The 25,250-nt window shown below is 42.6% G+C and overlaps 1 protein-coding gene across 10 annotated transcripts in view; it reads right to left on the reverse strand.

Moving 5' to 3' along the window:
* G3BP1 (G3BP stress granule assembly factor 1) overlaps positions 1 to 9,986 on the reverse strand; it is a 27,742-nt gene extending 17,756 nt beyond the window's left edge. For 4 of the 10 annotated variants that reach the window (XM_026685939.2, XM_026685922.2, XM_026685930.2 and 1 more), the window contains exons 1-3: positions 9,901 to 9,986; positions 5,705 to 5,830; positions 31 to 144 (exon numbers count right to left, since the gene is read on the reverse strand). In XM_026685939.2, the coding sequence (XP_026541724.1) occupies positions 31 to 144; positions 5,705 to 5,730 (140 nt within the window). In that variant the 5' untranslated portion in view covers positions 5,731 to 5,830; positions 9,901 to 9,986. Of the gene's footprint in view, positions 1 to 30; positions 145 to 5,704; positions 5,831 to 7,739; positions 9,801 to 9,900 lie in introns of those variants that run through there. The other 6 variants (XM_087955122.1, XM_087955120.1, XM_087955121.1 and 3 more) reach the window with 3 other exon arrangements.
* Positions 9,987 to 25,250: the final 15,264 nt, after the last annotated feature.

Raw genomic sequence — 25,250 nt, forward strand, 5'->3', positions numbered from 1 at the left:
AAGCTTTCAAAGGTAAGTTGAAAACTGTACCTGTGCAGATAGTCTGGTGCTTGATTCAGCAGAGTATAATACTGTCTCACGAACTCCCGCCCAACCAGCAGGGGACTTGGCTTCTCCATCACCATTTCTTTGGTCAACTGAAAACTGAAGGCCAAAATCTTCATAAAAATCTGAATACATCTAAAGTTTAGCAAGTTAAATTTGGCTAAGTTAATGTATTATTTATTTCATATTTTATTAAATTATCCTAAAACTCAAGCACTATTCAGGCATATTTTTAAAAAATGATTTTCTTCTTCCCAGGCACTCTTTAGGGTCCTTAAGCACATGAGAATCCTCAGTCTTATAAACTGGCTTTGCATATTCAGCCCAAAATATAGGAGTTACCTCTAACTTCCAGAAAGATCTCATATGAAAGGAAAGTTATCACACATTCAGGTTCTTCTAATACACTCAAGAGAATATACATGAAAGTGACAAAAGGTCTCATTTTACCTCATCTACACTGAGAGAAACAATAACAGATCAATTCTTAATTAATCTCTTCTTCAGGAAAAGTCCAGCAAAATACTTTCCTCTCCTTTCTGTGGATCACACAAAAAGACCTAAATAGATGCTTCATTTTTATCAATATTTTGATCAAAGTTATCTTGCCTAGGTAGTGAAACAGTGCCATCTATCAGAGATCTGACCACTTTGCTGGTCTTTACCAGCAAAGTTTGAAAATATATACTACTGCCATAATAGGTTACCCAATCTCAAAATCACATAGAAATGGTTATCATTGAAACAAAAGTATTCTTTGTAAAATATAATTTGCTCACATGGAAATAATTAAACTTTTCACATTCAATAATCTGGATAAAATCTTAGAGGGCTAACTATGTGAATTAACTATATAATACCAATACCAATATGTTTCTCATTGTGAACCACAATCAAGACACAAGAAAGATCATCTTGATTCTTTTCCTATCAAACACACACATAAACAGGACTAGCAAACATCAAGAGGTACTGAAATACTAGCAGTGAATGTAAATAAATAAATGTAAGAAAATTGTCTATTATACAAGTAAACAGCTATAGTTATTTATCCACAGATATGTTGATTAGGGTAAGCACTATATGAAACATAGTATTCTCACTAACCAGTTATTTGTATTCTTACTAACTGGTTATTTGAGGGACCATCTCTCCCTGGTTACATCTACTTATCCTATCAGATTCAGCAGAAGAGATAATACTATGGATACTGCCTATTAGGGAGTTTCATCTGATGGCACTCAGGACAAAACCCGTTTCTACCTTGGCACCTGCTTTCTGGAACATCACTGCCCCTGAGTTTAGACTGGCCTTACCTCACTGGCCTTTCGGGTGAACCTGTAGACGTGATTCTAATCTAGGGATCCAGGAGGTATGGAACTGTTAAGATGGCTGTGTTGTTTAAAAGCTGTTGGATGATACTCTCCTGCATTTTACATTGTATGGTTAATTATTTTTAATTGTGTTTTTGTTGTTTTTTGTTACTGTTGTTTTTTCTTATGCTTTAAAAAAAAAACTTTGTGAGGCAACTAGGGTCACATGTGTGAGATATCTGGGCTACACAAATTAAATAAATAGACAAAAAATATTAATATTCTGAATGAATTCTAGATTATCTGCTTGGAGGCATCAATCCTAAAGTCAACGACAGCATCTAAAGGGCTGAAATAATATTGATTTATTTTTGGACAGTGCATTTCAAACTGTTTCCCATTTACTCTTTTGCTCAGAAACCAATGTAAAATAATTATACAATATAAAAAATGATTTAATGTAATACTTCCTAAAACCTGGTTGAACTACATATCCATATGTTTTTTTGAAAAAACACAAAAATATTATCATTTTAGAAAAAAGAAATATGTCAATCCATGTTGATACTAGGTTACTAGCTTCTGTAACAATATTACAAGGACAGATTTGGCTAGGCAAGTTGAAATCCGGATCTGTGCTTGACCTGGCTTCTATATCTGAACTATCCTATTGTAGTCTGTTATTGTGTATAAGCAAAGAAGTCCAGATCTATTATCAAAGACCCATACAAGGCAACACTGACCAAAATAAATAAATGATTTGTGAATAATTTTAGTTATCAATTATAGTTCATGTATAAAAGTCTGCCTTTGTTAAACTAATATTTAATGAAGCTAAACAGCTTAAATGCCTACTTAAAATCACTTGAATGCATGACAGTTTAGTTTGAACTAATACCATTATATTGTAGGGATCAGATATAAACAATAGGTTATATGATATTGAAAACTGAAATTAGAAAGAAACATGCTTAGCAATTGGATTCTGATATAAAAGATAAAAACCCATCTTATAACTTTACAATAATGTCATGAATGAATTATTATGAAGCATCAGGTTAATATGAAAAGAATGTTCATTAAATCTTGAATATTCTAGAGCTCCCTAAAAAAGAAACTGTGCCATTTCTCACTTAACAATAATTTGGACCAGAATTTCCATCACTAAGTGATGTAGTCATAAAGTGCAACGTATGACTGCACAGATTAGCAACATAAATTCTACCATTCATGGCTGCTGTTAAGCAAATGACTGTGTATCATTAAGTGAGGGTGTCACCATTGGTAACCTCCTGCTGGATTCCCCATTAACTTTGCTTGTAGGAAGCCACCAAAGGTCACAAATGATAATCTGGACACTCAGATGTTGTAACTAGAAGCTGGCTCCCAATTATGCAATTACAAGTATGCTGCAATCAACAGGAGTATAAGGATGGATGATAACTGCCACTTGTTCAATACCATTTTGAGTGGTCACTGAGAACCACATCTACTGTAATTCAACCTGGTGGCAGAACTTCAAAACTTAGTAAGTGATGACCCCATCAGTAATGCTTCTTTTTAATGTAAATAACAGTAGCATGTAGGCTTATATACAGTTCCATAGTGCTTTACAGAATTCTCTGAGAAGTTTACAAATGTCAGCCTATTGCCCCCACAATCTGGGGCCTCATTTTACCAACCTCAGAAGGATGGAAGATTAGATCAATCCTGAGCCAGCAGGATCAAACTCCTGGCTGTAGGCAGAGTTAGTCTGCAATACTGCATTCTAACCACTGTGCCACCATGGCTCATAAAAATCCACTTTGGGGATTTAAACCTGTGTAGGAAGGAAATCCATGATATCCAGTATATAAACTAGCACTGATAGCATGTGCTCTCAGAATAGAATCCATATATAGGAAGTTCCCAGGTTAAGAATGAGTTCCACCCCTAACTCTGTCTTTAACCCAAATTCTGGAAGTTAGAATTTGTACTTACAAATGGACTATGTATTACTAAAAATGGCAGACAATATTGTCCTTTCTTGGGTGGTGACAAAATCTTGAAGCTACACAATACTTTCACAAACTGATGAAAACATCACATTGCTTCAGTGGTTCCTAAAAGCATTGTGCAACTTCATCATACTATGGGCATGAGGAAACACCATGCCATCTGCCATTTTCAGTAACAGGCAGCTTATTTGTATTTAGGGCTTGTCCTTAAGTTGGACGTTCTTAACTGAGGGACTTCCTGTAATTGAAAGGCTTACAATCAAATTAAGTTCTATTACCATCTTAAAAATTTCTATAACATAATGCTATACTCAACATAGTAAATAAGATTCTAACCTATTTCATTAAATTTACAAGATAGACTTAAACTGGGCCACAGAATTCCATCATCTTTGGGACTTGGGGGATTCCTAAGATGGCCTCATACTACATCTATACTCCATGAATTTCATCAGCTACCAGACTGCTTCTGAATGAAATTCAAGATAACCTTTAAAGCCCTTAATGGCAAAGGTCCAGGCTATCTGATGAATTATCTTATCCCAATCAAGCCTGTCCTATTCGTGTAGGCAGAGAGAACCTACTATGAATCCTATTAATCACAGAATTCTGACTTTCAGGATCCAGAAGAGCCTTGTCTCATAGCACCTGGAGTAGCTCCAGGGCAAGATAAGTGGCAACTAAATTTAATAAGCAAATATCACCCTTAAATTTTTTAAATTGATTTATAAACAATTTAGAAATAAGGGCACTATAATGCCATTCAGTACAAAGACATCTGGATATTGGTTCTGTACCACAGAAGAGGATTTGCATCATATACTCCAGCTTTATCAATTTCAACTTATCAAATGTAACTCAACAGACCCGGACACCACCAGGTTGGCAAGTCCCTAAAGAAATGCTTTTCATGATAATTATTAATGCTGATTTTTTTTTAAGGGGGGACAGTGTCTCTGGAAAGTGAAGAGCACATTGTGAGCACTCTCACAAAATGACTGACAACATGGATCATGTTGGGAAGCCAGGAGCTGCATGTCTCTGATATAGTGCAGAAAACAATATTACTGAGAATTCATCCACTTGCTTCCCACTTGGTCAAATTAGAATGATCATAGAACGGCTCTTAGTAGAAATGTTGAAAAGCCATAGTAATGCATATTTAATTTTGGTAACTGAAGCTATTTTGGAGAAAAGTGATTTTCTTCATGCTTGGTTCATATATTTGAAGCGATATATTTCATCTCACTTTCCAAACCAATTAGGATACATAATTAATCAGGTCAGAACCAAACTACTGTTTCTATTTGTGGAAGGGACAGGAGTATATGAAATTGTCCAATTTCCATTATTTAAAAACTACCTTGTCCCATTCTCCCTCAGTAATCAAGAACATTACTGAGAGGGAAAATAAGACATGGTAGCTTTCACAAATCTTGTCTTTAGATTTCAGCAGTTTCCTTACCCCTTCATAACTCTAAACAATGTTTCAGTAATGTATGGGCATAGCAACAAAATCTGGTTCTGTATTTCCCTTCAGCCAGAAAAATCCTATATAGATCGACCTTGCTTAGTGACTTCCTGAAGTTACGATGGACCACCAAAAAGTTTCCACAGCCACATATGCCTCCCAGTCTTGTGGTCTCATTTTGGGCACTTGGCAATTGATCACATTCATAGCTATTTACAACAGTCCTTCAGCATTTTTTCTGATTTCCAATGTTTATTTCTGATTTCTAGTGAAAAATGCTCATGGGTATAACTACCAGCACAAAAAAATCATAAAATTAGGCAGTCACATGGTGACCTGATTAATGGCCACTATGACTTGCAATCATAATTCTGGGCTCAATTATGGTTGTAAATTGAGGATTACTGTAGTCAGAAATTCCAATATATGTAACTAGAAAATTATAAAAGACCATACTTGGGCACCAACTGTCAACGAACTGGAAGGAATGGATCTGCCTTTTACATCTAGAGTGAAATGTTCCAGAAGACTCCAGCGAATTCAGCTTCATACACATAATCTGCAGGTACTCCTATCACCAAATGCATGGGAATAACTTACAGTAAGATATTACAGGTAAAAGAATTATACCCACCAGAAGTTTATTTGAAATATTATTATTCTTCAAGCCACAACCTTTAATTAATAGAACTTTTTTCAGTCTGGCATACAATAGTTTGGTGTTTTTTTTTCTGTTGCCACATTTTTAAAACTGTAAAATAGTTTTCATAAGCTGCTTAGATATTTTGACCATCCAGCAAGGAGGAATGTAATGGATACTATATAGTACATTTGCCAACAGAAGAAGAGAAAATTATAAAAGACTCAATTAAACTGACCCTGCATTTTCTTCAGTTGCATTCATCTACATCATCTATCCATCTGTACAATTTCACATCTGGGAACATTTGTTGTCACTCTTTAAGACATCCCATTTTAATCATGGTGACCAAAAATGGTGAAACCTGGATTCAGAGAGTAAGACAATATAAACTGATAGAAATGGATTAAGTCCTTCTTAGCGTAATAATTTTCAATAGCATGTAGGGAACTCAAAAAGAAGAGTGCAGGACGTACAAATAGAAACTGAAATTTACATAACTATCACTAATAACTTCATTTATTTCATTGTATATATAGAGCTGCCAATATCACAAACTGTGACTATGAGCAGCATCTAATAAAAACATTTTTTTAAAAAATATATAGAATTAAACACATTGACTGATGTTACAGAGTAGTAGAGGATTTGATGTTTTATAGACAATGCAGTCATTTCCTGGAGACCCCGTAGCCTACTGGTCCAATCATGTTTTGAGGGACTTCCGATGGGGCCAGTTTCACCTTGGGAAGAATTAGGTTCCACAAGGCATAAAAGGCTCATCTCCTGGGACTTACCACATGTAACACTTTTGTAGATAGGACTCACAATATACCTTTTCTGCTAGACTTGACTGGGCAGCCAGAGATAATCAGGGAGAGGTGGTCCTTCAAACAGTATGCCCCATGGCATAAAGGGGTTTAAAAGCCAAACCAGCATCTTGGTTTTGCCAAAGAAACACATAATTGCCTACACCATCACATTTTGCACCAGATTGATGCTTCAGGATATTCTTCATGTGGAGTGCATTGCAGTACACTGATCAGAACATGAGCAATCATAAGCAGAGCCTCTCAATCCAGGAATGGGAGCAACCGGCACACAACTTGAAGCTGTGCAATGGCTCATGCCGATTTCTATGAATTAGACAGCAACATTGATGAGCTAATTCTAGCATTTTAAAAAAACAATGTGTCATGATATTTAGTATTTATCATTAAAAGTAGTTATTTATAAACTAGTAACATCTGATACCAAGGTTAACCACTTTTCATTTTAGCCAATACCAATTAAACTTTAGCTTTTTCAAATAATCAGAACAGTACTTGTTTTATTCAACATTTACATATTGTGTACTGAGCCTCTTATGTCACTGCTTAATATTCACCCTGTATTTAACTATGGATTGGGGAACTTTGGCCTTCAGATACCAAACACCTAAGAGTCTTTCCCATTGAGCACTAGGTGCTAAGAGTTATCATATATTCCCCATCACTGTGAACGATCCTTTTTGTAGATGGGAATATTCTTAAAATGCATTATTAAGTTAATTTTTACTCTGACATTTTAACAGTTAACATAAGCTACAGGATTAAACCATCAGTGAGGAAAACCTGCTATGGAAGTCCTTAGGTTAGAAGCAGAAATACCCATCTCTGCAGCCACTGTTCTAATAGTAAAACTGCAAATAGTAAAATTTGCAAATCTTATCCCAGAGTAGGAGAAACTACACTGGGATACTAATATTCAGCTTCTCCTTCTGTTTGCTATCAAAGGAAGAGACATATCAGGAAGGAAAAACTTTTCTTTTCATCCTCACTAAAATAACTCAACATGCTTGACAAAATGGCAGTTCCTCCACTATGAACCCTTCTCCCACTACACACTGAAATGTACCATAGAAATGTCCTGCCCATGGCTTTCCCTTGGTTATATATACTAATAAATTCTAATACTAATATAAATAAAAGAATGTGATTTAGCAACAGACTCCCAATATTTAGAAATTCACAATAAAACTCTTTGCCAGCAAGAGGGATATAAATTCCATTATAATTTGGTACTGTAGCTTTCTACAGTTATTCATAAAGAAGCTATCACATATGCCCCAATCTTAACCAATCAAGGAAAAAATGTGTGAATTTACAACAATTCCTCAACCGGTTGGAGATAGAAGTTAACATCTTTTTGTGGCAAGTTAGTAAAAGAGCAATTTAGAGCACCACTGCTCCTTTCAAACTTGTTATCAGTGAAAAGCTAGATGAACTACTTACCAAGTCATTATACCACAAGCAGATGTATGAAAACTTTCCTTCTGTTCTCTTCATACAAATTATTCCTTTATTTTAAGTTAGGAAGGGGAAATGGTTTTTTTTTGCTACAGAATGAATGTTACCAAGCTTAACCCTAAAAATATTTTGCCAAACCCAGCAAAGCTACATTTTTTCCTGTTGCTGTCTATTATTTCATATAAAAATTAATCTTCTCATAGTAACGTCTGAAGCTTCATAGAACTTTTTTCTGTGAAAGAAGTTCTATGACACACATCTACAGCATTCCTTATAAGAGGAATATTAAAAAGAATGAAAGGGAAAAATAAAATTTTCATATTCTCAAAATTCTGAAAAGGTAAAATTGTTTGGAATAAGATGTATATAAGTACTGCCATGTCAGGCTCCAAGAATCACTTAGGATATTTCATTGTGGTCTTTAACTTATGGGAACATAACTGACATTCCCAAAAGAAATTGTGTTATTGAGTTTAATAGAACTACATTCAGTGTTCAACTACATTCAAACCATGACTTCTTCAGCTTCCAAATATTAAGTTATAAAGGAGTCATACACATAAAACTTAGATCCAGCTACACTTCCTAAATGTAATGCTGCCATTAAGACAAAAATAGCACTGACTGGAAACATGGCTACACCCTGCCTAACTCAGCATTAGATTATAAAGCTCCCACTTGACACAGTTTACGTATTAGTTACAATGTTCATCCCAGATTTCTATTGCCAAGTGAACATACATATGAATGATTTCTGTTAAAGACACCTGGGGTTAAAAGTACATGTGAAAGGCTCAAAAGTATTGGAAAAATCCATGCCTATGATTTTAAATGCAGATTTTTGTGCATGTTTGCACATACCTATCTGCACACAAACAGGCCTGGTGAAGGGAGAACTTGGTTCTTGGCCCTGCAAAAGGTAGGTAGGTAGGTAGATAGATATAGATATGTTTTAAGTTTTTGCAGGTATTTATATGTATGGTATTCAGCTTTGTTCGGGTATTTTTCCACGTCATTATAGTTGAATACAGCTGAATACCATACATATATACATATATACACACACAAGGTTAGATCTGCTGCAGGTGGAATGAAATTGTCAATTACGTGAGGCAACAGACAAAGCTCGTAGATGGACAATAAAGCCGCCGCCACCTTGGTTCACTTTGCAGCGCTGCCCCCTTTTATCCAATGCCTTTTTCTTTTTTGTCTTCGCAATTGAAGGACACCATTGTCCTCTACATGCAGTTATTTCTGCTACGGTTTTTTTTTTCTTAAAAAAAAAATCGGCCTCCTCACGCCTCTTTCGTTTTACCATTCTCCCGCCGCTACATCGCCGAAGATGGCAAAGTGTCGCGGATTTTCGTCCCTTTTTTTTTTTAATTGGAAAGAGAAGAGCCGCGGCGGCCTTTAGCGTCCCGCTTCCTCCCCTTTGGCAGGCCCGCGGCTTTTTACAGACCCGCTCAGGTACCTCCTTCACTGAGCTATTCAGGGCGCGGGGCCACCTTTCCCCCCTTCCCACCTCAGGGCACAAGAGGGGGAGGCAGAGAAGGTTTGGCACCGGTAACTACCATCTCCGGGGCGGGCTTAAGAGTGCCCCCACCCCGCCAACTCTAAAAGCACGATCCTGCCCGGCCACGCGCGTGCGTTAGGCCGACCCTCCTCCCGTCCTTCACATCCCTTGGCCGGCCGGGCCTGCTAACGCCGCCGATTCGCTCCTGCAGGCACGTATTACAAAGGAGCAGAGAGAGACGAAGCTCTCTCCCTCGTTGCCGGTCCTCCCACCCCCACCGCGTCCTCCTCATTCCGCCACTCGCTAAGTCCAACGCCGACGGGCAGACTTCTAAGCCCTTCGGCCCCAAGGGCCGTTGAACAGGATCGATGCCCCCCCGCCTTTCTTCAGAAGCAGTCTGCGGCATCTCCTTCCTCCGCCCCGTTCTGGACCCGAAAAAAGGCCCTAGAGTCCGAGAGAACCCAAACCCGGAGTGAGGAACTAAGGGGAGGAGGACCGCAGCCGCCGCTGTCGTCGTCGTCGTTGCCGCCGCCGCTGCCGCCGCTCGGGCCCTGCGCATCTATGGTGATGGTGACGACGGAGCCGTTTGCAGCCCTATGAAGGACGTGACCCGGCCTACCCTCCCAAACCAACCTGAGGGCGAGGCGGAGCTGGACGAGAGGAGGTTTTACTCCGAACAAGGCAGACACGCACGACGAGAGACGGAAAGCACCTCACGCAACAGCGTGCTCAGCCGCCGGGTAAATATACCCGTCGCGCACCCTAACATTATTGCATACCCACATCCAATCAGCTGTCGGCCAAGTTCCCGTCTCGGAGATCGATAGGTCACAAGACAAAAAGGGTATGGACAGCTTCCAGAATGGCAAGAAAATAGTCCAATAGCGTTAAGGGGAGGATGAGAACGAGGAGCAGGATTGATGCCTCCCATAACCAATAATTGCCGACAAAAGGCCTATTAAGGCAGGAATAGAAGAAATAGAGTCAGGCGAAGACCAACGAGACGACGCTACCTTCACTATTAGGAGAAAGATGCCGCGGAGGCGTGGCTAGATAGCCCGCCAAGGATAGGTGCGCCGCACGGTTGAAACTCTAGAGAATCAACACTAGGAAACCCCGTGTAAAAAAGGGCGTTGCTACTAATCAGTACCGGGCGCAGAGTCCAATTACAGTACGACGAACGGTAATGGGTGATTGACAGAATTGCGATGCGGACCTCTTTAGGCAGGAAAGCACCGCACCCGTGAAAGGAGTCCCGTTCCGAGTGAATAAACGGGAGGGGGGGCTCCTTGCATCACGCCCCTCCCAACAAGCCAGTCCTTCGCTGCCCCCTTGTTCCTGAAAACTCAAGCCCGTATTGCTCGCTCTGATCCGCCTTGACCTCAGTCAAGATATGATTAGGTCCCCGTCCTGCTACCCCCGCGAGTTCAGTCACCCGCGGAGGTCGCAGGACGGGGGCCTAATAATACCTGTTCTCGACCTTCATTAACTCCACGGGCGGGCAGGCGAAATGATTACCCGAGACCTGGTAGAAGCAGCCAATGGACTTTTATGTTTGTCATAACAGAATGTAAAGCCCGATCAAAGCATGCCCACAAGTTTCAAATGAAGATTTAGGTTTTATGGTAGGGCTTGCCCCAGTCTCCCAAATGGATTTTCTCATTTTGATTTTCAGGTTCACAACTAAGTAAGGTTGTGTTATTCTCAGTCATCCAGGTCATGGTTGTCCCAAGGATGCTTTTGCAAGAGGCCACTGGACTTTCTGGTTGTTCTTTGAGGATGCTTCACTTCTCACCCAAGAAGCGTCTTCAGCTCTGACTTCCACTCTCCACCATCCAGTCAGAGCTGAAGAAGCTTTTTGGATGAGAAGCAAAACATCTTCAAAGAAAAACCAGAAAGTCCAATGGCCTCTTGAAAAAATAATCTTTGGGATGGAGTATTGACAGGATCAATATACAAGTAGTCCTTGACTTAGAATCACAGTTGGCACCAGAATTTCTGAAGTTAAGCAAGGCTATCCTTTAAGTGAGTCTTGCCTGCTTTTATAACCTTTTCTGCATCAAATGGTCATTAAGGGAATAGTTTTCCCCACATTGACTTTGCTTGTCAGAAGCTGACTGGGAAAGTTGCAAAGGCTGATCACATAACCCTGGGATACTGCAACCATAATAAATGCATGCTGGTTGCCAAGTACCTGAATTTTGATCTTGTTACCATGAGGAGGCGTGAGGACAAAGTCATAAGTCACTTTTTTCAGTGTCGTAACTTCAAAAGGTTATAAACAATTGGTTGTGAGTCAATGACTATTTGTAGACAAGTGTAAGGGTCTTCAGCAAAGGCTGTAAAGTCCCCTGGGGCTTAAAAAAATTAGTAGCCCAGCTGTAAGGAGAAAACAGTTTTTTCATTAAATCTTAGTAAGTTAAAGTACAGCCCTTTGAAAAGTGTGTTCCCTCACTTTAATGAAGGCTGCTTGCACTTCAGAGTAATATTGTTAGGACTCATATATGTACCTGTTGTTGCCAACATTTTATATATTTCATAGCCATACACAGACTTAGGGAAGATAAAAAATTCAACACACATTACTATATACTACTGTAATATCAGTTGTCCATGTATGATCAATAGGATAACTAAAAATGATAATTTCAGATGTATAATTTAAATTTACATGTATACAGCAAAGAATTTAAATTTATATGTATACAGCATAGAAAGGACGTTGGTGCTTACCTGATATGCCCGTTCTCTTTGAGCTGCGAAGAGCATCCAGTAGTGGGGAGGTGCTTCAGTCTCTGCATTCATAGGCTGAGCTTGAATTGAGGAGCGCTCCTCCTCCTCCACGTGACTCCTCCATAGCGTTCCCCAGTTTTGCGAAGACGAGAGGAAAAAAAGGTGCTCTCATCCCTACTACCTAAAAAAGGTTCCGTGGCCGAAACGAGGTCCCACCAGACGGAAAAAAAGGGTGGGGCTGGATGCTCTTCGCAGCTCAAAGAGAACGGGCGTATCAGGTAAGCACCAGCGCCCTTTCTCCTATGAGCTGCTCAGAGCATTCAGTAGTGGGACATACCAAAGCTTGGCCTGTCCTACAGGAGGGACTCTGTCTGGTTCGGAATCTCCTCGGGGTCCCTAAGAACCCATTGCAGAACCCGTCTGCCAAATGAGGCCTTCGCGGATGCGAAGACATCAATTTTATAGTGCCTGATGAAAGGAGATGGGGAAGCCCAAGTCGCCGCCCGGCAGACTTCGATTATTGGTGCCTGGGTAGCCCAGGCTGCCGAAGTTGCCGCACTCCTACTGGAGTGCGCAGTTATGCCTCTGGGCACCTGCAGGGCCTGGGACTGGTAGGACTTAGCTATGGCCTCCCTGATCCAGCGGCCTATAGTTGACGGTGACACCCTGTGACCTTGTGTTTTGGGCTGAAAGGAAAGAAATAAGGCCTCCGATTTTCTGAAGGACTCAGTGCGCTTGATATAGATTCGCAAGGCGCGCCTTACATCAAGTTTGTGCCATTGCCTTTCCCTTTCCTGCGATGGGTTGGGACAAAAATTCGGAAGGATGAGCTCTTGGGCTCTATGGAAGGCTGAATTGACCTTGGGCAAAAATGTGAGATCGGGACGGAGGATCACCCGATCGGTATGAAAAACACAGATTTCCGATATGTGCCGAGCGGATGTAATGGCTACAAGGAAAACTACCTTATATGTTAAGAATTGGAGGCTTGACTCCCTCAAAGGTACGAAAGGTTCTTTGGTGAGAGAGAGAAGGACTTTGTTAAGGTCCCAGGTGGGGTAACGGTGCACTGCTGGAGGGCATAAGTTGGTGGCCCCTCTAAGGAAAGCCCGAATACGTGTGTGATGAGAGAGAGAACTGAAACCCTCACAGGAAAGAACTGATGTCAGAGCAGCTACCTGTCGTCTCAGCGTATTAGGAGACAGCCCCTTGTCAAGTCCCTCCTGAAGAAATTCTAAGATCTGTGCAATTGAGGGGGAAACGGGGTTAATTTGAAACCTGCTACACCATCTACAGAAAATGGCCCATGTGGCGTTGTAAATTCGAATGGTTGAGGGCTGTCTGGCAGCTAGGATGGTGTTAATGACCTTGTTGGAGAGCATTTCGCTCCTCAAACTGCTCCGCTCAACCTCCAGACGGTCAGTTGAAACCATTGGGGGTCCGGGTGTAGGAGGGGCCCCTGAGATAGAGAGATCCTGTCTGGTGGAATCCTCCGGGGGGGCCACCAAGAGAGTACGGAGGTCCGCAAACCACGTCCGTCTGGGCCAGTGAGGTGCCACTAGGAGCAATTCCGCCTTCTCGTAGAGCAGCTTCTGAATAACCCTGGGCACCAGGGCAAGAGGGGGAAATGTGTATAGGAGCCCCGTGGGCCATGGGCAGCGGAGCGCATTGTAATTCTCCGCTCCCTGGGATGGGTACCTTGAGAAGAATCTCAGGAGCTGGGCATTGAGGGGGGAGGCAAATAGGTCTACCATCGGTTGACCGAATATCCTTGCTGCCTCTCTGAATAGGGATGGGTGGAGGCGCCACTCTGACTGGTCTATGGTGGCCCTGCTTAACCAGTCTGCTTGAGTGTTTGATAGGCCCGATATGTGCTCTGCCTTGATGGACAGAAGATTGTTCTCCGCCCAGCGACACAGGCGCTCGGCTTCCCTCATTAATTGTATTGATTGTGCGCCCCCGTTTGTTGATGTGGGCTTTTGCTGTCACGTTGTCTGTTAAAATGAGAATGTGCTGCCCGCGTACCTGGGGGAGGAAGCTGCACAGGGCCAGGTGCACGGCGCGAAGCTCCAGCCAGTTGATGCTGCACGCCTGTTCTATTGCAGACCATCTGCCCTGAGATGAGAGTGACTGGACGTGGGCGCCCCATCCATATAGACTGGCATCTGTGGTGATAGTCAGCCTTTGAGGCTCCTTGAAGAAGCAGCCTTTGTTGATGCCCGGTTTGGCCCACCAGAGAAGGGACGTGAGGACCTTGAGAGGTACCCTGACCGTGAGTTTGGAATTGCTTCTGCCGGCTCTCTGGTACGGGAGCAGGAACCACTGGAGGGATCTGGTGTGAAGACGGGCCCAGGGAACAATAGAAATGCATGATATCATTTTTCCCAATAATTTTGACAAATCCAGTAAGGCTACCCTCCTACGGCGCCTGATCTCCCTAACCAATTTCTGAATACTAAGTAGTCTATCTGAAGACAGGTAGACCTTACCTTCCACCGTATCAATGACAGCCCCTAAGTGAGTTATTCTAGTAGATGGGGATAATTGGCTCTTCTTCCAATTTATGAGAAAACCATGTTCTTGGAGAGATGTTAAAGTGGCCTGGGTGTCCCTAGCTGCTTGATGGGTAGAGGGGGACAGGATTAAAATGTATCCAGGTAACATTGGAGACGAATGGGAATGTTCCTGAGATGGGCAGCTAGCGCTGCGAGGACCTTGGTAAAGGTCCTGGGGGCGGAGGCCAGTCCAAAGGGAAGGGCCACGTATTCAAAGTGGTGATTATTGTAGCAGAACCTTAACAATTTGTAATGGGAAGGCCGAATGGCAATATGTAGGTACGATTCCGTCAAGTCTATGGACGTGAGCACGTCCCCTTGCCTGATGCCCATCAGTATCGATTGCAGGGTATGCATTTTGAATTTGCGGTATGTTAGGAAGCGGTTGAGTCGTTTTAGATCTAAGATCGCTCTCCACCCCCACCCCCCCAAGTGTTTTGGCAGAACAAAAAGGTGAGAGTAAAAGCCTCGCCCTCGTTGCTCGGACGGAACTGGTTGAATGGCTTTTATGTTTAGGAGATGCTGGATAGCGGAATCCATTAGATTACGCTTGACCGGGTCCCTGGAAAGGGGGGATGACATAAAGAAATTTGGGGGAGTGGATTGAAACTCAAGGGCAAGCCCAAATCTAATGGTGTCCCTAACCCAAGAGTCAGAGGTAGAAGAGTCCCATTGATTCGCGAACGACTTAAGACGTCCGCCAATGGGGAGAGTGTCTCTTGACCTATCTCGGATGTTGGAAGGGCCTACTTCTGGCTCCCCGAAAGGGCCTTTTATATTGACTGCCCCTCCGGCTCCTGTCTCCGGAATCGGCTCTATCCTGGGGTTGTCCTGACCTGAACGATGGGGGCCTCTGATACCTGGGAGAGAAGGGGGCCTGATAGGAGGGCCGAAAGGAACCCCTCCGAAAGGGCTGGGAAGTTCTGAAGTCTGACCTTCGTGTAAGGGAAGGAAGAAATTTTTTCTTACTGCGGGTCTCCATCAGTAAGGGGTCCAGGGAAGGGCCAAACAATTTGTCTCCTACTATGGGGGAGGAAGCCAGCTTGGCTTTGTTCTTAAAGTCTGCTTGCCAGTGTCTCAGCCAGAGTAGACGGCGGGCTGTGATGTGAGACGTGATTGCCCTTGCCGAAAATTTAACCGCCTGGTATGTGGCATCAGCAGAAAACTCGGCTGCTGCAGTGAGCTTTGCAATGTCCTGGTGCGCCCTGGTGTTGGATGTAGGGACGTGTTCCCTGAGCTGACGGAGCCATCGAATGGATGACCTTGTGAAAAAGGATGCGTCCGTAGCCGATCTGATGGCCCATGCATCCGACTGATGAGCCCTGCACAGGGCCAGCTCGGCCCGCTTTTCTTCTGGCTTTAGGGCCTCCAGCGCATCAGTCGGAGTTGAGGAGGATGCCAGGCCCACTATGGGCTCCTCTACCTCAGGGGTGCTTAATAATTTTGAAAATTCCGGGTCCAAATTAAAGTATTTTTTGTCGTGGCTAGAGGGGGCTGGGGGCACCACTGTGGACGCCAGTTGCTTTTACACCAGGTCAGCAAAGATGGGTGGAGCTGGAATAACCTCGGCCTCTACAACGGGCTGGTTAAAAATGAGATCCTCTGGCTCCTCCATTGAAGGAGCGGGAATGTCTGTTGGAGGTTGCTTACTTAGGCCTGAAATGTTTTTGGCCTTGAATAATAAGGATCTAAATAGGTGTGGCTTGAATAGGCCCACAAAGGCGGGCTGGTCAGGGATGAGCACCTCATCCTCGGACATTTCGCCTTCTAGAGCAGTGGTCCCCAACCTTCTTGTGCCAGGGACCACTTTCACTCAGAAACACTTTTTCAAGGACCGGGGAGAAGAGTCTCGAGTTTGGTGAGTTATTTGCAGACGCCATTATCTGACCAGGTAACATCTGATGTTGTTACCTAGTCGGGTAATAAAACGCCTGCCAGCAAACCACCAAGTTCAGGGAACGCCAATGCCTCCTCATTGCAACCCTGAGCGACAGATAGTCCCTGCAGGACGGCTGAGAAGCCTCGCTCTCGGCCCTGCCTTCATCAGCCCCATCCCTCAGGTGTCTCCCCTCCCTCCCTCAGCCTCATCCCTCAGGTGTCTGCCTTGTTCCTCTCTCAGTCGCTCTCTCACTCCTCCACCAGCCCAGGAAGAAACTGCTTCAAAGAAGCCTGCAGGGTGGCTTTTCCTGTCGGCGCAGCTTCCCCAAAGCGCCCATTCACCCCCACCCCGCCGCCCACGGTTCAATCCAGTGCTCCGCTCTGCCTGCCTGCCTTCGCTTCTGGTGGTTTCGAGCGCAGCTTCTCCGAAGCGCCTGCTCACCCCCGCCTGCCCGCCCCGCCGCCCCGCGGTTCAATCCAGTGCCCGCTCTGCCTGCCTGCCTTCGCTTCTGGTGGTTTCGAGCGCAGTCTCCAAGCGCCCGTTCACCCCGCCCCGCCTCGCCGCCCAGTTCATCCAGTGCTGTTCAGCTTGCCTGTTGCCTGCCTTGGTTTCTGTAGTTTCGAGCAGCTTTGGCTGAGAAAAAGAGGCTAATAGTTATTATTCTCAGAGGTTGCTGCCCAAACTACCAGAAACGAAGGCAGGCAGGCAGGCAGAACGGAGCACTGGATTGAACCTGGATTGATTGGCGGCGGGGTGGGGGTGAAACGGGCGCTCGGAGGAGCTGCGCCGACAGGAAAAGCCCCCGGCTTCTTTGAAGCAGTTTCTTCCTGGGCTGGTGGAGCAGCGAGAGCGACTGAGAGAGGAACGAGGCAGGAGGAAACCGAAGCTGCTGAGCCAGAGAGCAGGACAGGCTTCGTTGCTTCCTCCCTCCCCTTCTCTCATTTGTGTCCTTGATCCTCGATCCCAGCAGCATTCACCCGAAGGCGAAGAAAGCCGCCATTTTTTTTTTTTTTTTCCTTTGCGGCCCGGTACAGAGTGCTCCACGGCCCGGCACCGGTCCACGGCCCGGTGGTTGGGGACCCCTGTTCTAGAGGGTCTGCCTCTGATAGGGGCTCGCTGTAGTGCGTAGACCCCAACTCAAGCTCGTCTGGTTCCATGAACTGATCAAATTCCTCCTCCTCCCCCCCTTCCTCCTGCCCTTGAAGGGGGGTCTCCCTTTGCAAGGGTACCTGAGCTTGATGTTGGTCCGATCTGGGCCAACTGAGTGAGACTCCAACTGAGTGAGACTCCTGGTCAGAAACCGCCGGATACTGACTGGGCCTGATAGCTTGTTGGATGCCGGCTGCGATCCCTTGGCGAATAGCCAACTCCATCCAGAATCTTATTCTTTCTGGAACCTCCTCAATGAGAGACTCCTCTTGACGGAGGCCAGCTGCTGTTGGAGTGAAGGTGGCTTCTGGAGCCCTTCTAGCTGGTGTTCCAGGAACCTGAGTCAGTTGTTCCTGTGAGGGCAAGCTGCGCCTAGATGAGAGGGAAACATCTAGAGGAGGGGAGTGAGCAGAGGTAGAGGGACTGGAGGAAGGAAGAACGTGAGGCACCTTGAGTGCTTCCTTAGCTCGTTTATCAATTTCCTTTTGCAGGGCCTTGTGGCGCCTTAAGGCGTCCCTCTGGGCAGCTTTGGAGGTCTCTTTAGCCTGCTTGCGCAAATGATGGGTCTTGGCTTTTGCCTTCAATGAAGATCCTCTAGAGGTATTACCATCTGCCATTTTAATTATTTATAAATATTGCAGTAATAGGTTAGAAATCAATATAAGGTGGTTGGCATGCCCAGGGTCCGATCTGAGGCAAGAACGGTTGCCCTGATCAATATTTCATGTCCCCCTTTTATGTTATTTTTTTAATATATATATGTATATATAACTATAAATATATATGTATGGCCTTCAGCTTTGTTCGGTATTTTCCCACGTCATAGTAGTGGTGCTTTTAAAGTTGTAGCAACGTTTCAGCAGAATCTCATCTGCCATCATCAGGCTTTTGTATTGTGTTCGCCTGTGAGTTAGACTTTTACAGTGGTTTCAGATTTAAATTTGGGGCAGCCTATTGCTGTGCCAGAATGGTTTTTTTTTCTTCATCCTGATTGGTTGAGAGTCTTGGTCTGTGTTTATTGGTCTTGGAGTTTGCTGTGTTCTGCTTCTAATATCTTCTGTCTGGTTTTTGGCTCTTTTTGTATCTTGATTGGCTGGCAACATTGTGTTACTTTATTGGAGGCCTTTAGTGCAGCTTGGCTTCGGGTAAATGGACGGCTATCATTAGTTAGGAAGCTGGGTTTCATCTGGGTGCCTGGTTGGGGTGTGTTTGAGCTGGAGGTATCAGGGGATCTGTTTGTGCCCAGGTGTTTGCCTGGCTTGTGGTGTGGAGATTTTTTTGTTTGTGAGTGCAGGCTTCCAAATGATTGACAGCCTGGTGGAATCATCTCTTCTGTTCATGCTTTCTGGTCTTTTTAAAATCTCTAGATTCCACCAGGCTGTCAATCATTTGGAAGCCTGCACTCACAAACAAAAATCTCCACACCACAAGCCAGGCAAACCTGGGCACAAACAGATCCCCTGATACCTCCAGCTCAAACACACCCCAACCAGGCACCCAGATGAAACCCAGCTTCCTAACTAATGATAGTCGTCCATTTACCCGAGCCAAGCTGCACTAAAGGCCTCCAATAAAGTAACACAATGCTGCCAGCCAATCAAGATACAAAAAGAGCCAAAAACAGACAGAAGATATTAGAAACACCAATCAAGCAGAACACAGCAAACTCCAAGACCAATAAACACAGACCAAGACTCTCAACCAATCAGGATGAAGAAAAAAACCATTCTGGCACAGCAATAGGCTGCCCCAAATTTAAATCTGAAACCACTGTAAAAGTCTAACTCACAGACGAACACAATACAAAAGCCTGATGATGGCAGATGAGATTCTGCTGAAACGTTGCTACAACTTTAAAAGCACCACTACTGTGACGTGGGAAAATACCCGAACAAAGCTGAAGGCCATACGTAAGTACCGCAAAACTTAAGATATTATATATATATATATATATATATATATATATATATATATATATATATATAAACCAATGAGTCGTACCTCAGTGATAATATTTTTGTGATTTAAAATATTATACTGTCAAAATATATGATATAAATATTTGTGCCTATGATGGCTAGGAAGGCTGGTGCAATTATATCCCTGCTCCTGGGATAGAGTAGTTTGTATGCTCAGTTGCCAATTAGAAAGTAAAGGCAGAAAAATCAAGCCAATCAGCCAAATTTCGAAACGCCTAGGCCCGGTTGTAAATTAAAGTTGGGGCCTTCAGCAGCCTCTCTGCACAGGCGGACACAAGGCCTGGGTGCAGCTGCTGCGCCGCTGGGATTGAGCTGTGGGGTAGAGCCAACCACCATGAAATTGATCACGAGTACAATTTAGTAAGATGAGGATTAATAGCTCAGAAAAGCCACGCGGGAACCTGTTACTTTGAATCCACTCACAGCACAGCAAGAAGAAAGAACAAAATGGTGCGCAGCCATGAGGGGACTCCCAAAATGGCACCCGTCAGCACGTCGCGCCTCTCAGCGGCGTTTTACCCGCCTGGTAGGAACGAGGCCGAAGCTCTGCCTACAGAGGCAGCCAGGGAAGGATAAATTAGCCCTTCTGCTAAGAAAATGGCGTTCAAGGGTGGGGGGGAATCAACGGTACAACTAGGAACGGAGCAATACGAGCCGCTAGAAACGAAACGGAACGGAGCGGCAAGAGAAAGAGGCAGAGTATTTTTTTATTTATTTTTGGTTGAGGGAGGAGGTGCGAAAAACCACTGCTGGCCCTCTCCTTCGCCTCCCTGGGGGCGCAACTGCGCTTCCCCTAGGTGGATAGAGTGCCCAATCAAGCAATGCACAGAGGCTAAAGAGAAGGGAATAATCAAACCTGTTAGGAACTCTATGTGAGTGAATCGAAATTCTGCTTCGGCCAGGAGCTAGCAAAGAACAGCCTGTCTCGCACGAGGCTGAGCAAAAACTGGGGAACGCTATGGAGAAGTCACATGGAGGAGGAGGAGCGTTCCTCAATTCAAGCTCAACCTATGAATGCAGAGACTGAAGCACCTCCCCACTACTGGATGCTCTGAGCAGCTCATAGGAGAATGACTAGATGCAAGAAAGTTCACCTAAAACAGGGCTTTCAAACTCCAAACTCACAGGCTGGATGCGTCATGTGCTGGCCGTGCCCACGCCAGGTTTAGCAAAGGAGGAAAAGTCACAATACATCACATGATGCCACTGTGACGATATGAGTTTTACACCCCTGACCTAAAAGTTACACAAAAGTTTCAGGAATTATGCTTTTTCAACAAAGTAAAATCCTGCTAAACAATTAATATAGAAATTCTGTCCTGTCTTATATCCCATCAACTCTTGTACATTTTAACCAGATCTGTAAGGCCCTTTGCAGAAAGCGAATAAAACTAGTTTTAATATTCTTGCAACTAAATAATAAAAAGTTCCACTAATAGAAAGCAAGCTACCACCTTCTTTCTCTGATCTGAATTTAATGCCACTGAATAGCACAAGGACAAAGGTAAGTTTTACAGTTGACAATTTTAAATGCTGTTACTTAGATTCTAGTTAATGAGAAGATAACTTTTCATTTATCCACTATTTATCATAGTACTGATGTAAACCTTCATCACCTTTTTTAGAAAAACAAACTGACTTTTTCTATTATAAGTATATGCCCCCCAATATTCCAAAGTGTAGATAACAAACATTCAATAAATAGCATACTGGCTGCAATATTATGATTTTAAATTGTGTTCCATCTTCAAATTTCCTGAAAAAGAAATTGTCTGGTGTGGATCATCTAATAAAGTTTGTTTTTTTAATCTATTCCTGCCAACCTAGGTTTGCACCAAACATGGACAGAAGAACATTAATATGTACGAGTAAGAAAGGTACTATCAAATAATAAATATTCAATCAGAATTTGTTCTTTAATATAATATTTCAGATACTTAATGAATATTCCCTTGCTTTAAAATTCTTAAAAACACAGAGTTCCTCCAGACAAAAGACTCCTAGTGGTGCAAGCTATCAAAATATTTTGTTTAGCAATTTCATCTTTTCCTTCCTTTGTGGATTTTCAATGGGAAGAAATGCCACTTCCAACTCTGTAATTCAATAGCTATTGTTCAAGAGTATTAAGGTATCAGAATGTTAAAAGGGGACTAGCATACAGTATCTCAGAACACCAAGGTGCTTTTGACAATCTGGGAAAGTGATTGGATAGCGTAGAGGTTGAAAAAAAGCAACAAAATGAAACAACAGTAGCAGATAAATGGTTTTAACAGGGTATTCAGTGTAGAGTCAAAAATAACATCCTCCCTGAAAAGCCATTAATTTTACTACCAGTATATTTATTGGAAGTAATTTTGGATAAAAAACAACAACTTTATTTTGTGTGTATTATGACCAAAGCTCCTGTTATTTCGATGTTCTCTCCAGAGCATCTGAGAACATTTATTTAAAATAGGAAATCAGGTAAATATCTATGAAGCTTTATCCCTTCACTTGGAGTAGCTCTCAAACAGGCTTTGTTTTACATTTGATCTTTGCAGAAACTGGATTGGCATTTTGTTATCTCTAAACCCCTCATTTGTTCTCAGATATAAAGTACATCACAGTGCTAATTCATAAATGAGTAGCTTGGGACAGGCATTTACAGATGAAATAAATGATCACAGAATCTACATTCCTTTTAAAAAACCTGAAACCACATCTAATTAGTATAAAGATAATTTATGTCACAGCTTGAAATCACAAATTAATCTTCCCTCTTTTGGTAAAGGACTTTTGTCACAATCTGGTAGCTTCTAGAAACAGATTGCAACTTCCAGAATTTCCAACCTTTGTGGCCTTTTGGAATTTGGGAATCCAGACTTTGTGGAGGAAGCCTGTATTAAAAGAATTCCCTTCCTCTTGTCATGGTCACTCAGCATTGCTCGATGCTCCCACCCTAAATTCTGCATTTTCAAGTGTAGAAAGACAAGGTTCCCCATACATTGAACTTAATTATACCCTGCGCTTTATTTGACAACAGAATTCTTTCCTACTGTCTTCTTCTAGAGGTCTTTCAAGTTCCCAGACAAGCCAATGGTCCTGAGATTTCCTGAATGTCTCATTGAGTTCTAAAAGTCACCTGCTACAACTACTTTAAGACTGTATGTAGCATGATCCTGTAGATCTGTTATCTAAACCAGGGGTCCTCAATCACGCCGGTCCGCTGGACCGGCACCGGCCGCGGAACAAGCCTTACCGGGCCGCTGGTTGCTGGGCGCCGCCATCTTTTTGGTAAAAAGCAATTTTTTGTCAAAAAGATGGCGCCAGCGTTGGTGAGCTTTTCCGGTAGAAAGCCATTTCTACCCAAAAGCTCACCAGAGGCGTGGCGCCAATATTTGACGAAAATCACTTCCGTGACGCCACCGGAAGTGATTTTTCGTCAAAAGATGGCGGCGCCAGCTGACGCTGAACCGGTCGCTGGCGCTTCAGCTGACGCCGGAACCGGGCCGCGACGCCGAAAAGGTTGGGGATCCCTGATCTAAACAACTCATCTATTTCAGATAATTCTGAGAGTTTACAACTGATACATAGCTAAATCAACTTTGCATATTTTTTAAAAAAATAATTACAGTGCATGTTATTAAATTGCCTTGTCTTCAAAATAGTTTAAGAATTTCAAACATGATTTTCGAGTTCTGCTTTTAATGTAAGTTCACAAAAGCTTTAATGTGCTTTAATGATTTTTAATAAAATAGTTTAGATCAAACATCAAGATCTTTTTTAAAATATCTTAAAGGTAAACATTTAAGATATGTATAGTGTAAAATATAACAGCTTGTATGTATAGTGTAAAATATAAGTTTCTAACATACTCTAAGTAGTTAAACTACACTTCAAAAATTTTGGAGAATTTTATACCTGGCAAATCAATTAAGGATGTGAAAGTTGAGAATGCCATTCCTTACAGAATTTACACTAAGCAACTAGCCCTGAATGTATTGCTCTTTTGACACATTACAGTTAATGTTTTTGAATATTAGCATTCAGTTTTCTTTTAGATGTAATTAAATGTAATTATAGGCTTCCACTATGCTGCAGTACAAATGAAAACACCAATTATAAAAACAGCTAAACCAATAGTTGAATCAACAGTATAAATGAACCCAATTATTAGTTAATGGGGTTTAAAAAGAGCTTATAGGTTTTTTTTAAAAAATGAAGTTTGCTAGCATGCAAGCTTCTATGTAAGCTATTTATAATATTTATAATTTTGCTTGTATTTCAGTTTCCACAGTTTTAAGCACATAGGATTATTTTTGATAACACTTGTTGAGTAAAGAATAACACACAACTAGCACACAGATAACACTGTATAGTAAAATGTAGGTTTTTACTTCCAATAAACAGTTTACGTGTAAGATGTATGTGTGCACCTACACTGTCACAAACATAAATCCTCTTCAAATTCTCCCAACACCTAGCAGCAGACTCTTCTCCACAAATATGGACTAGCTGCTGGTCACTCAGTATTAGTCCAATTATACAAAGAGCTCGTTCGTTGTTCTGTTTAAAGTCAGCAATCTTCTTGGCATCGTCCTCATTATCTGGATCCCAAGCATTTACATCCGGTGGGTCTTGAACTACATTCCATAACCCTTCTCTATGCAGAAGTAGACTGCACTTCACAGACCAGGAAACATAGTTTGTCCCATCCAACCGGGTTATCAATGATAGACTTGCTGTCTGTATCCAGTACTGTGCATTCACACCAACTCTCACTTATCTGAGCCAGGTATGGCCTGGGGCCCATAACCAGTGTTGAGGTAATTCCCTGTTAGGAGAATGAGCGCACACAAGGAGACGTAGTGAGACTGGTGAAGAATAACACACAACTAGCACACAGATACACTGTATAGTAAAATGTAGGTTTTTACTTCCAATAAACGTTTAAGCAAAGTCCAAAACAAGCAGTCCAAGTCATTCACAGTTAAAGCAGTCAGTTTTCAGTCCAGGGATAATCCAAATAACAAAGTCCAGTATCAAAAACAGTTCAGTAACAGACTTACATCAAATCCAAGAATAACAGTCAATAGGGAAAAATGGAGGAACAGCAACACTCTCCAGAAACACCAGAACAGGAACTAAACAACCCAGGTTTCTGGCTCCATCTTATGGCCATTTGAGGAACCACACCCAATTACAGTTTTAGCATTCCCTTAAAGAGACAGTATTAAAATGTCTATCCTGGTTTATATATTTTCCAACCCAATTATTAGGTGACTTACATTCCTAACAACACTGGCAAAAGTCAAGTTGTCTCCTGCGGGTGATTTCAATAAAGTTCCAAAATTCCCATTCCTTCAAAATATCAACTTTTCTGTTTTGCACATTGCAAGCGGAGATGCCCATATGGTAACAAAAATGAGTATGGTGGGATATTTTTTAACTAACACATTTTATTAAAAGATGGTTTGAAAAAATGCTCCCAGACCCTTGTTTTGCAAAGTTATTGCATGCAGTCAAGGTGCGTGATACGTGCATGCTCTGACTTTTCCTGGAATGGAATTATATTTAAACATCCTCACAACAGCAATGTCAGAGATGATGATGAAGCAGCAGCAAACTTATATCTTAAAAACAACAGCTGTTTGGAATGACTACTTTTCCTCTTAATTTTCAGCATTTTTTGCTATTTTTAAGTTGGGA

This window comes from Notechis scutatus, chromosome 2, assembly GCF_049901735.1.
Source record: "Notechis scutatus isolate UNSWTSFEM ecotype Mainland chromosome 2, rNotScu1.2, whole genome shotgun sequence".
Taxonomy (NCBI): domain Eukaryota; kingdom Metazoa; phylum Chordata; class Lepidosauria; order Squamata; family Elapidae; genus Notechis; species Notechis scutatus.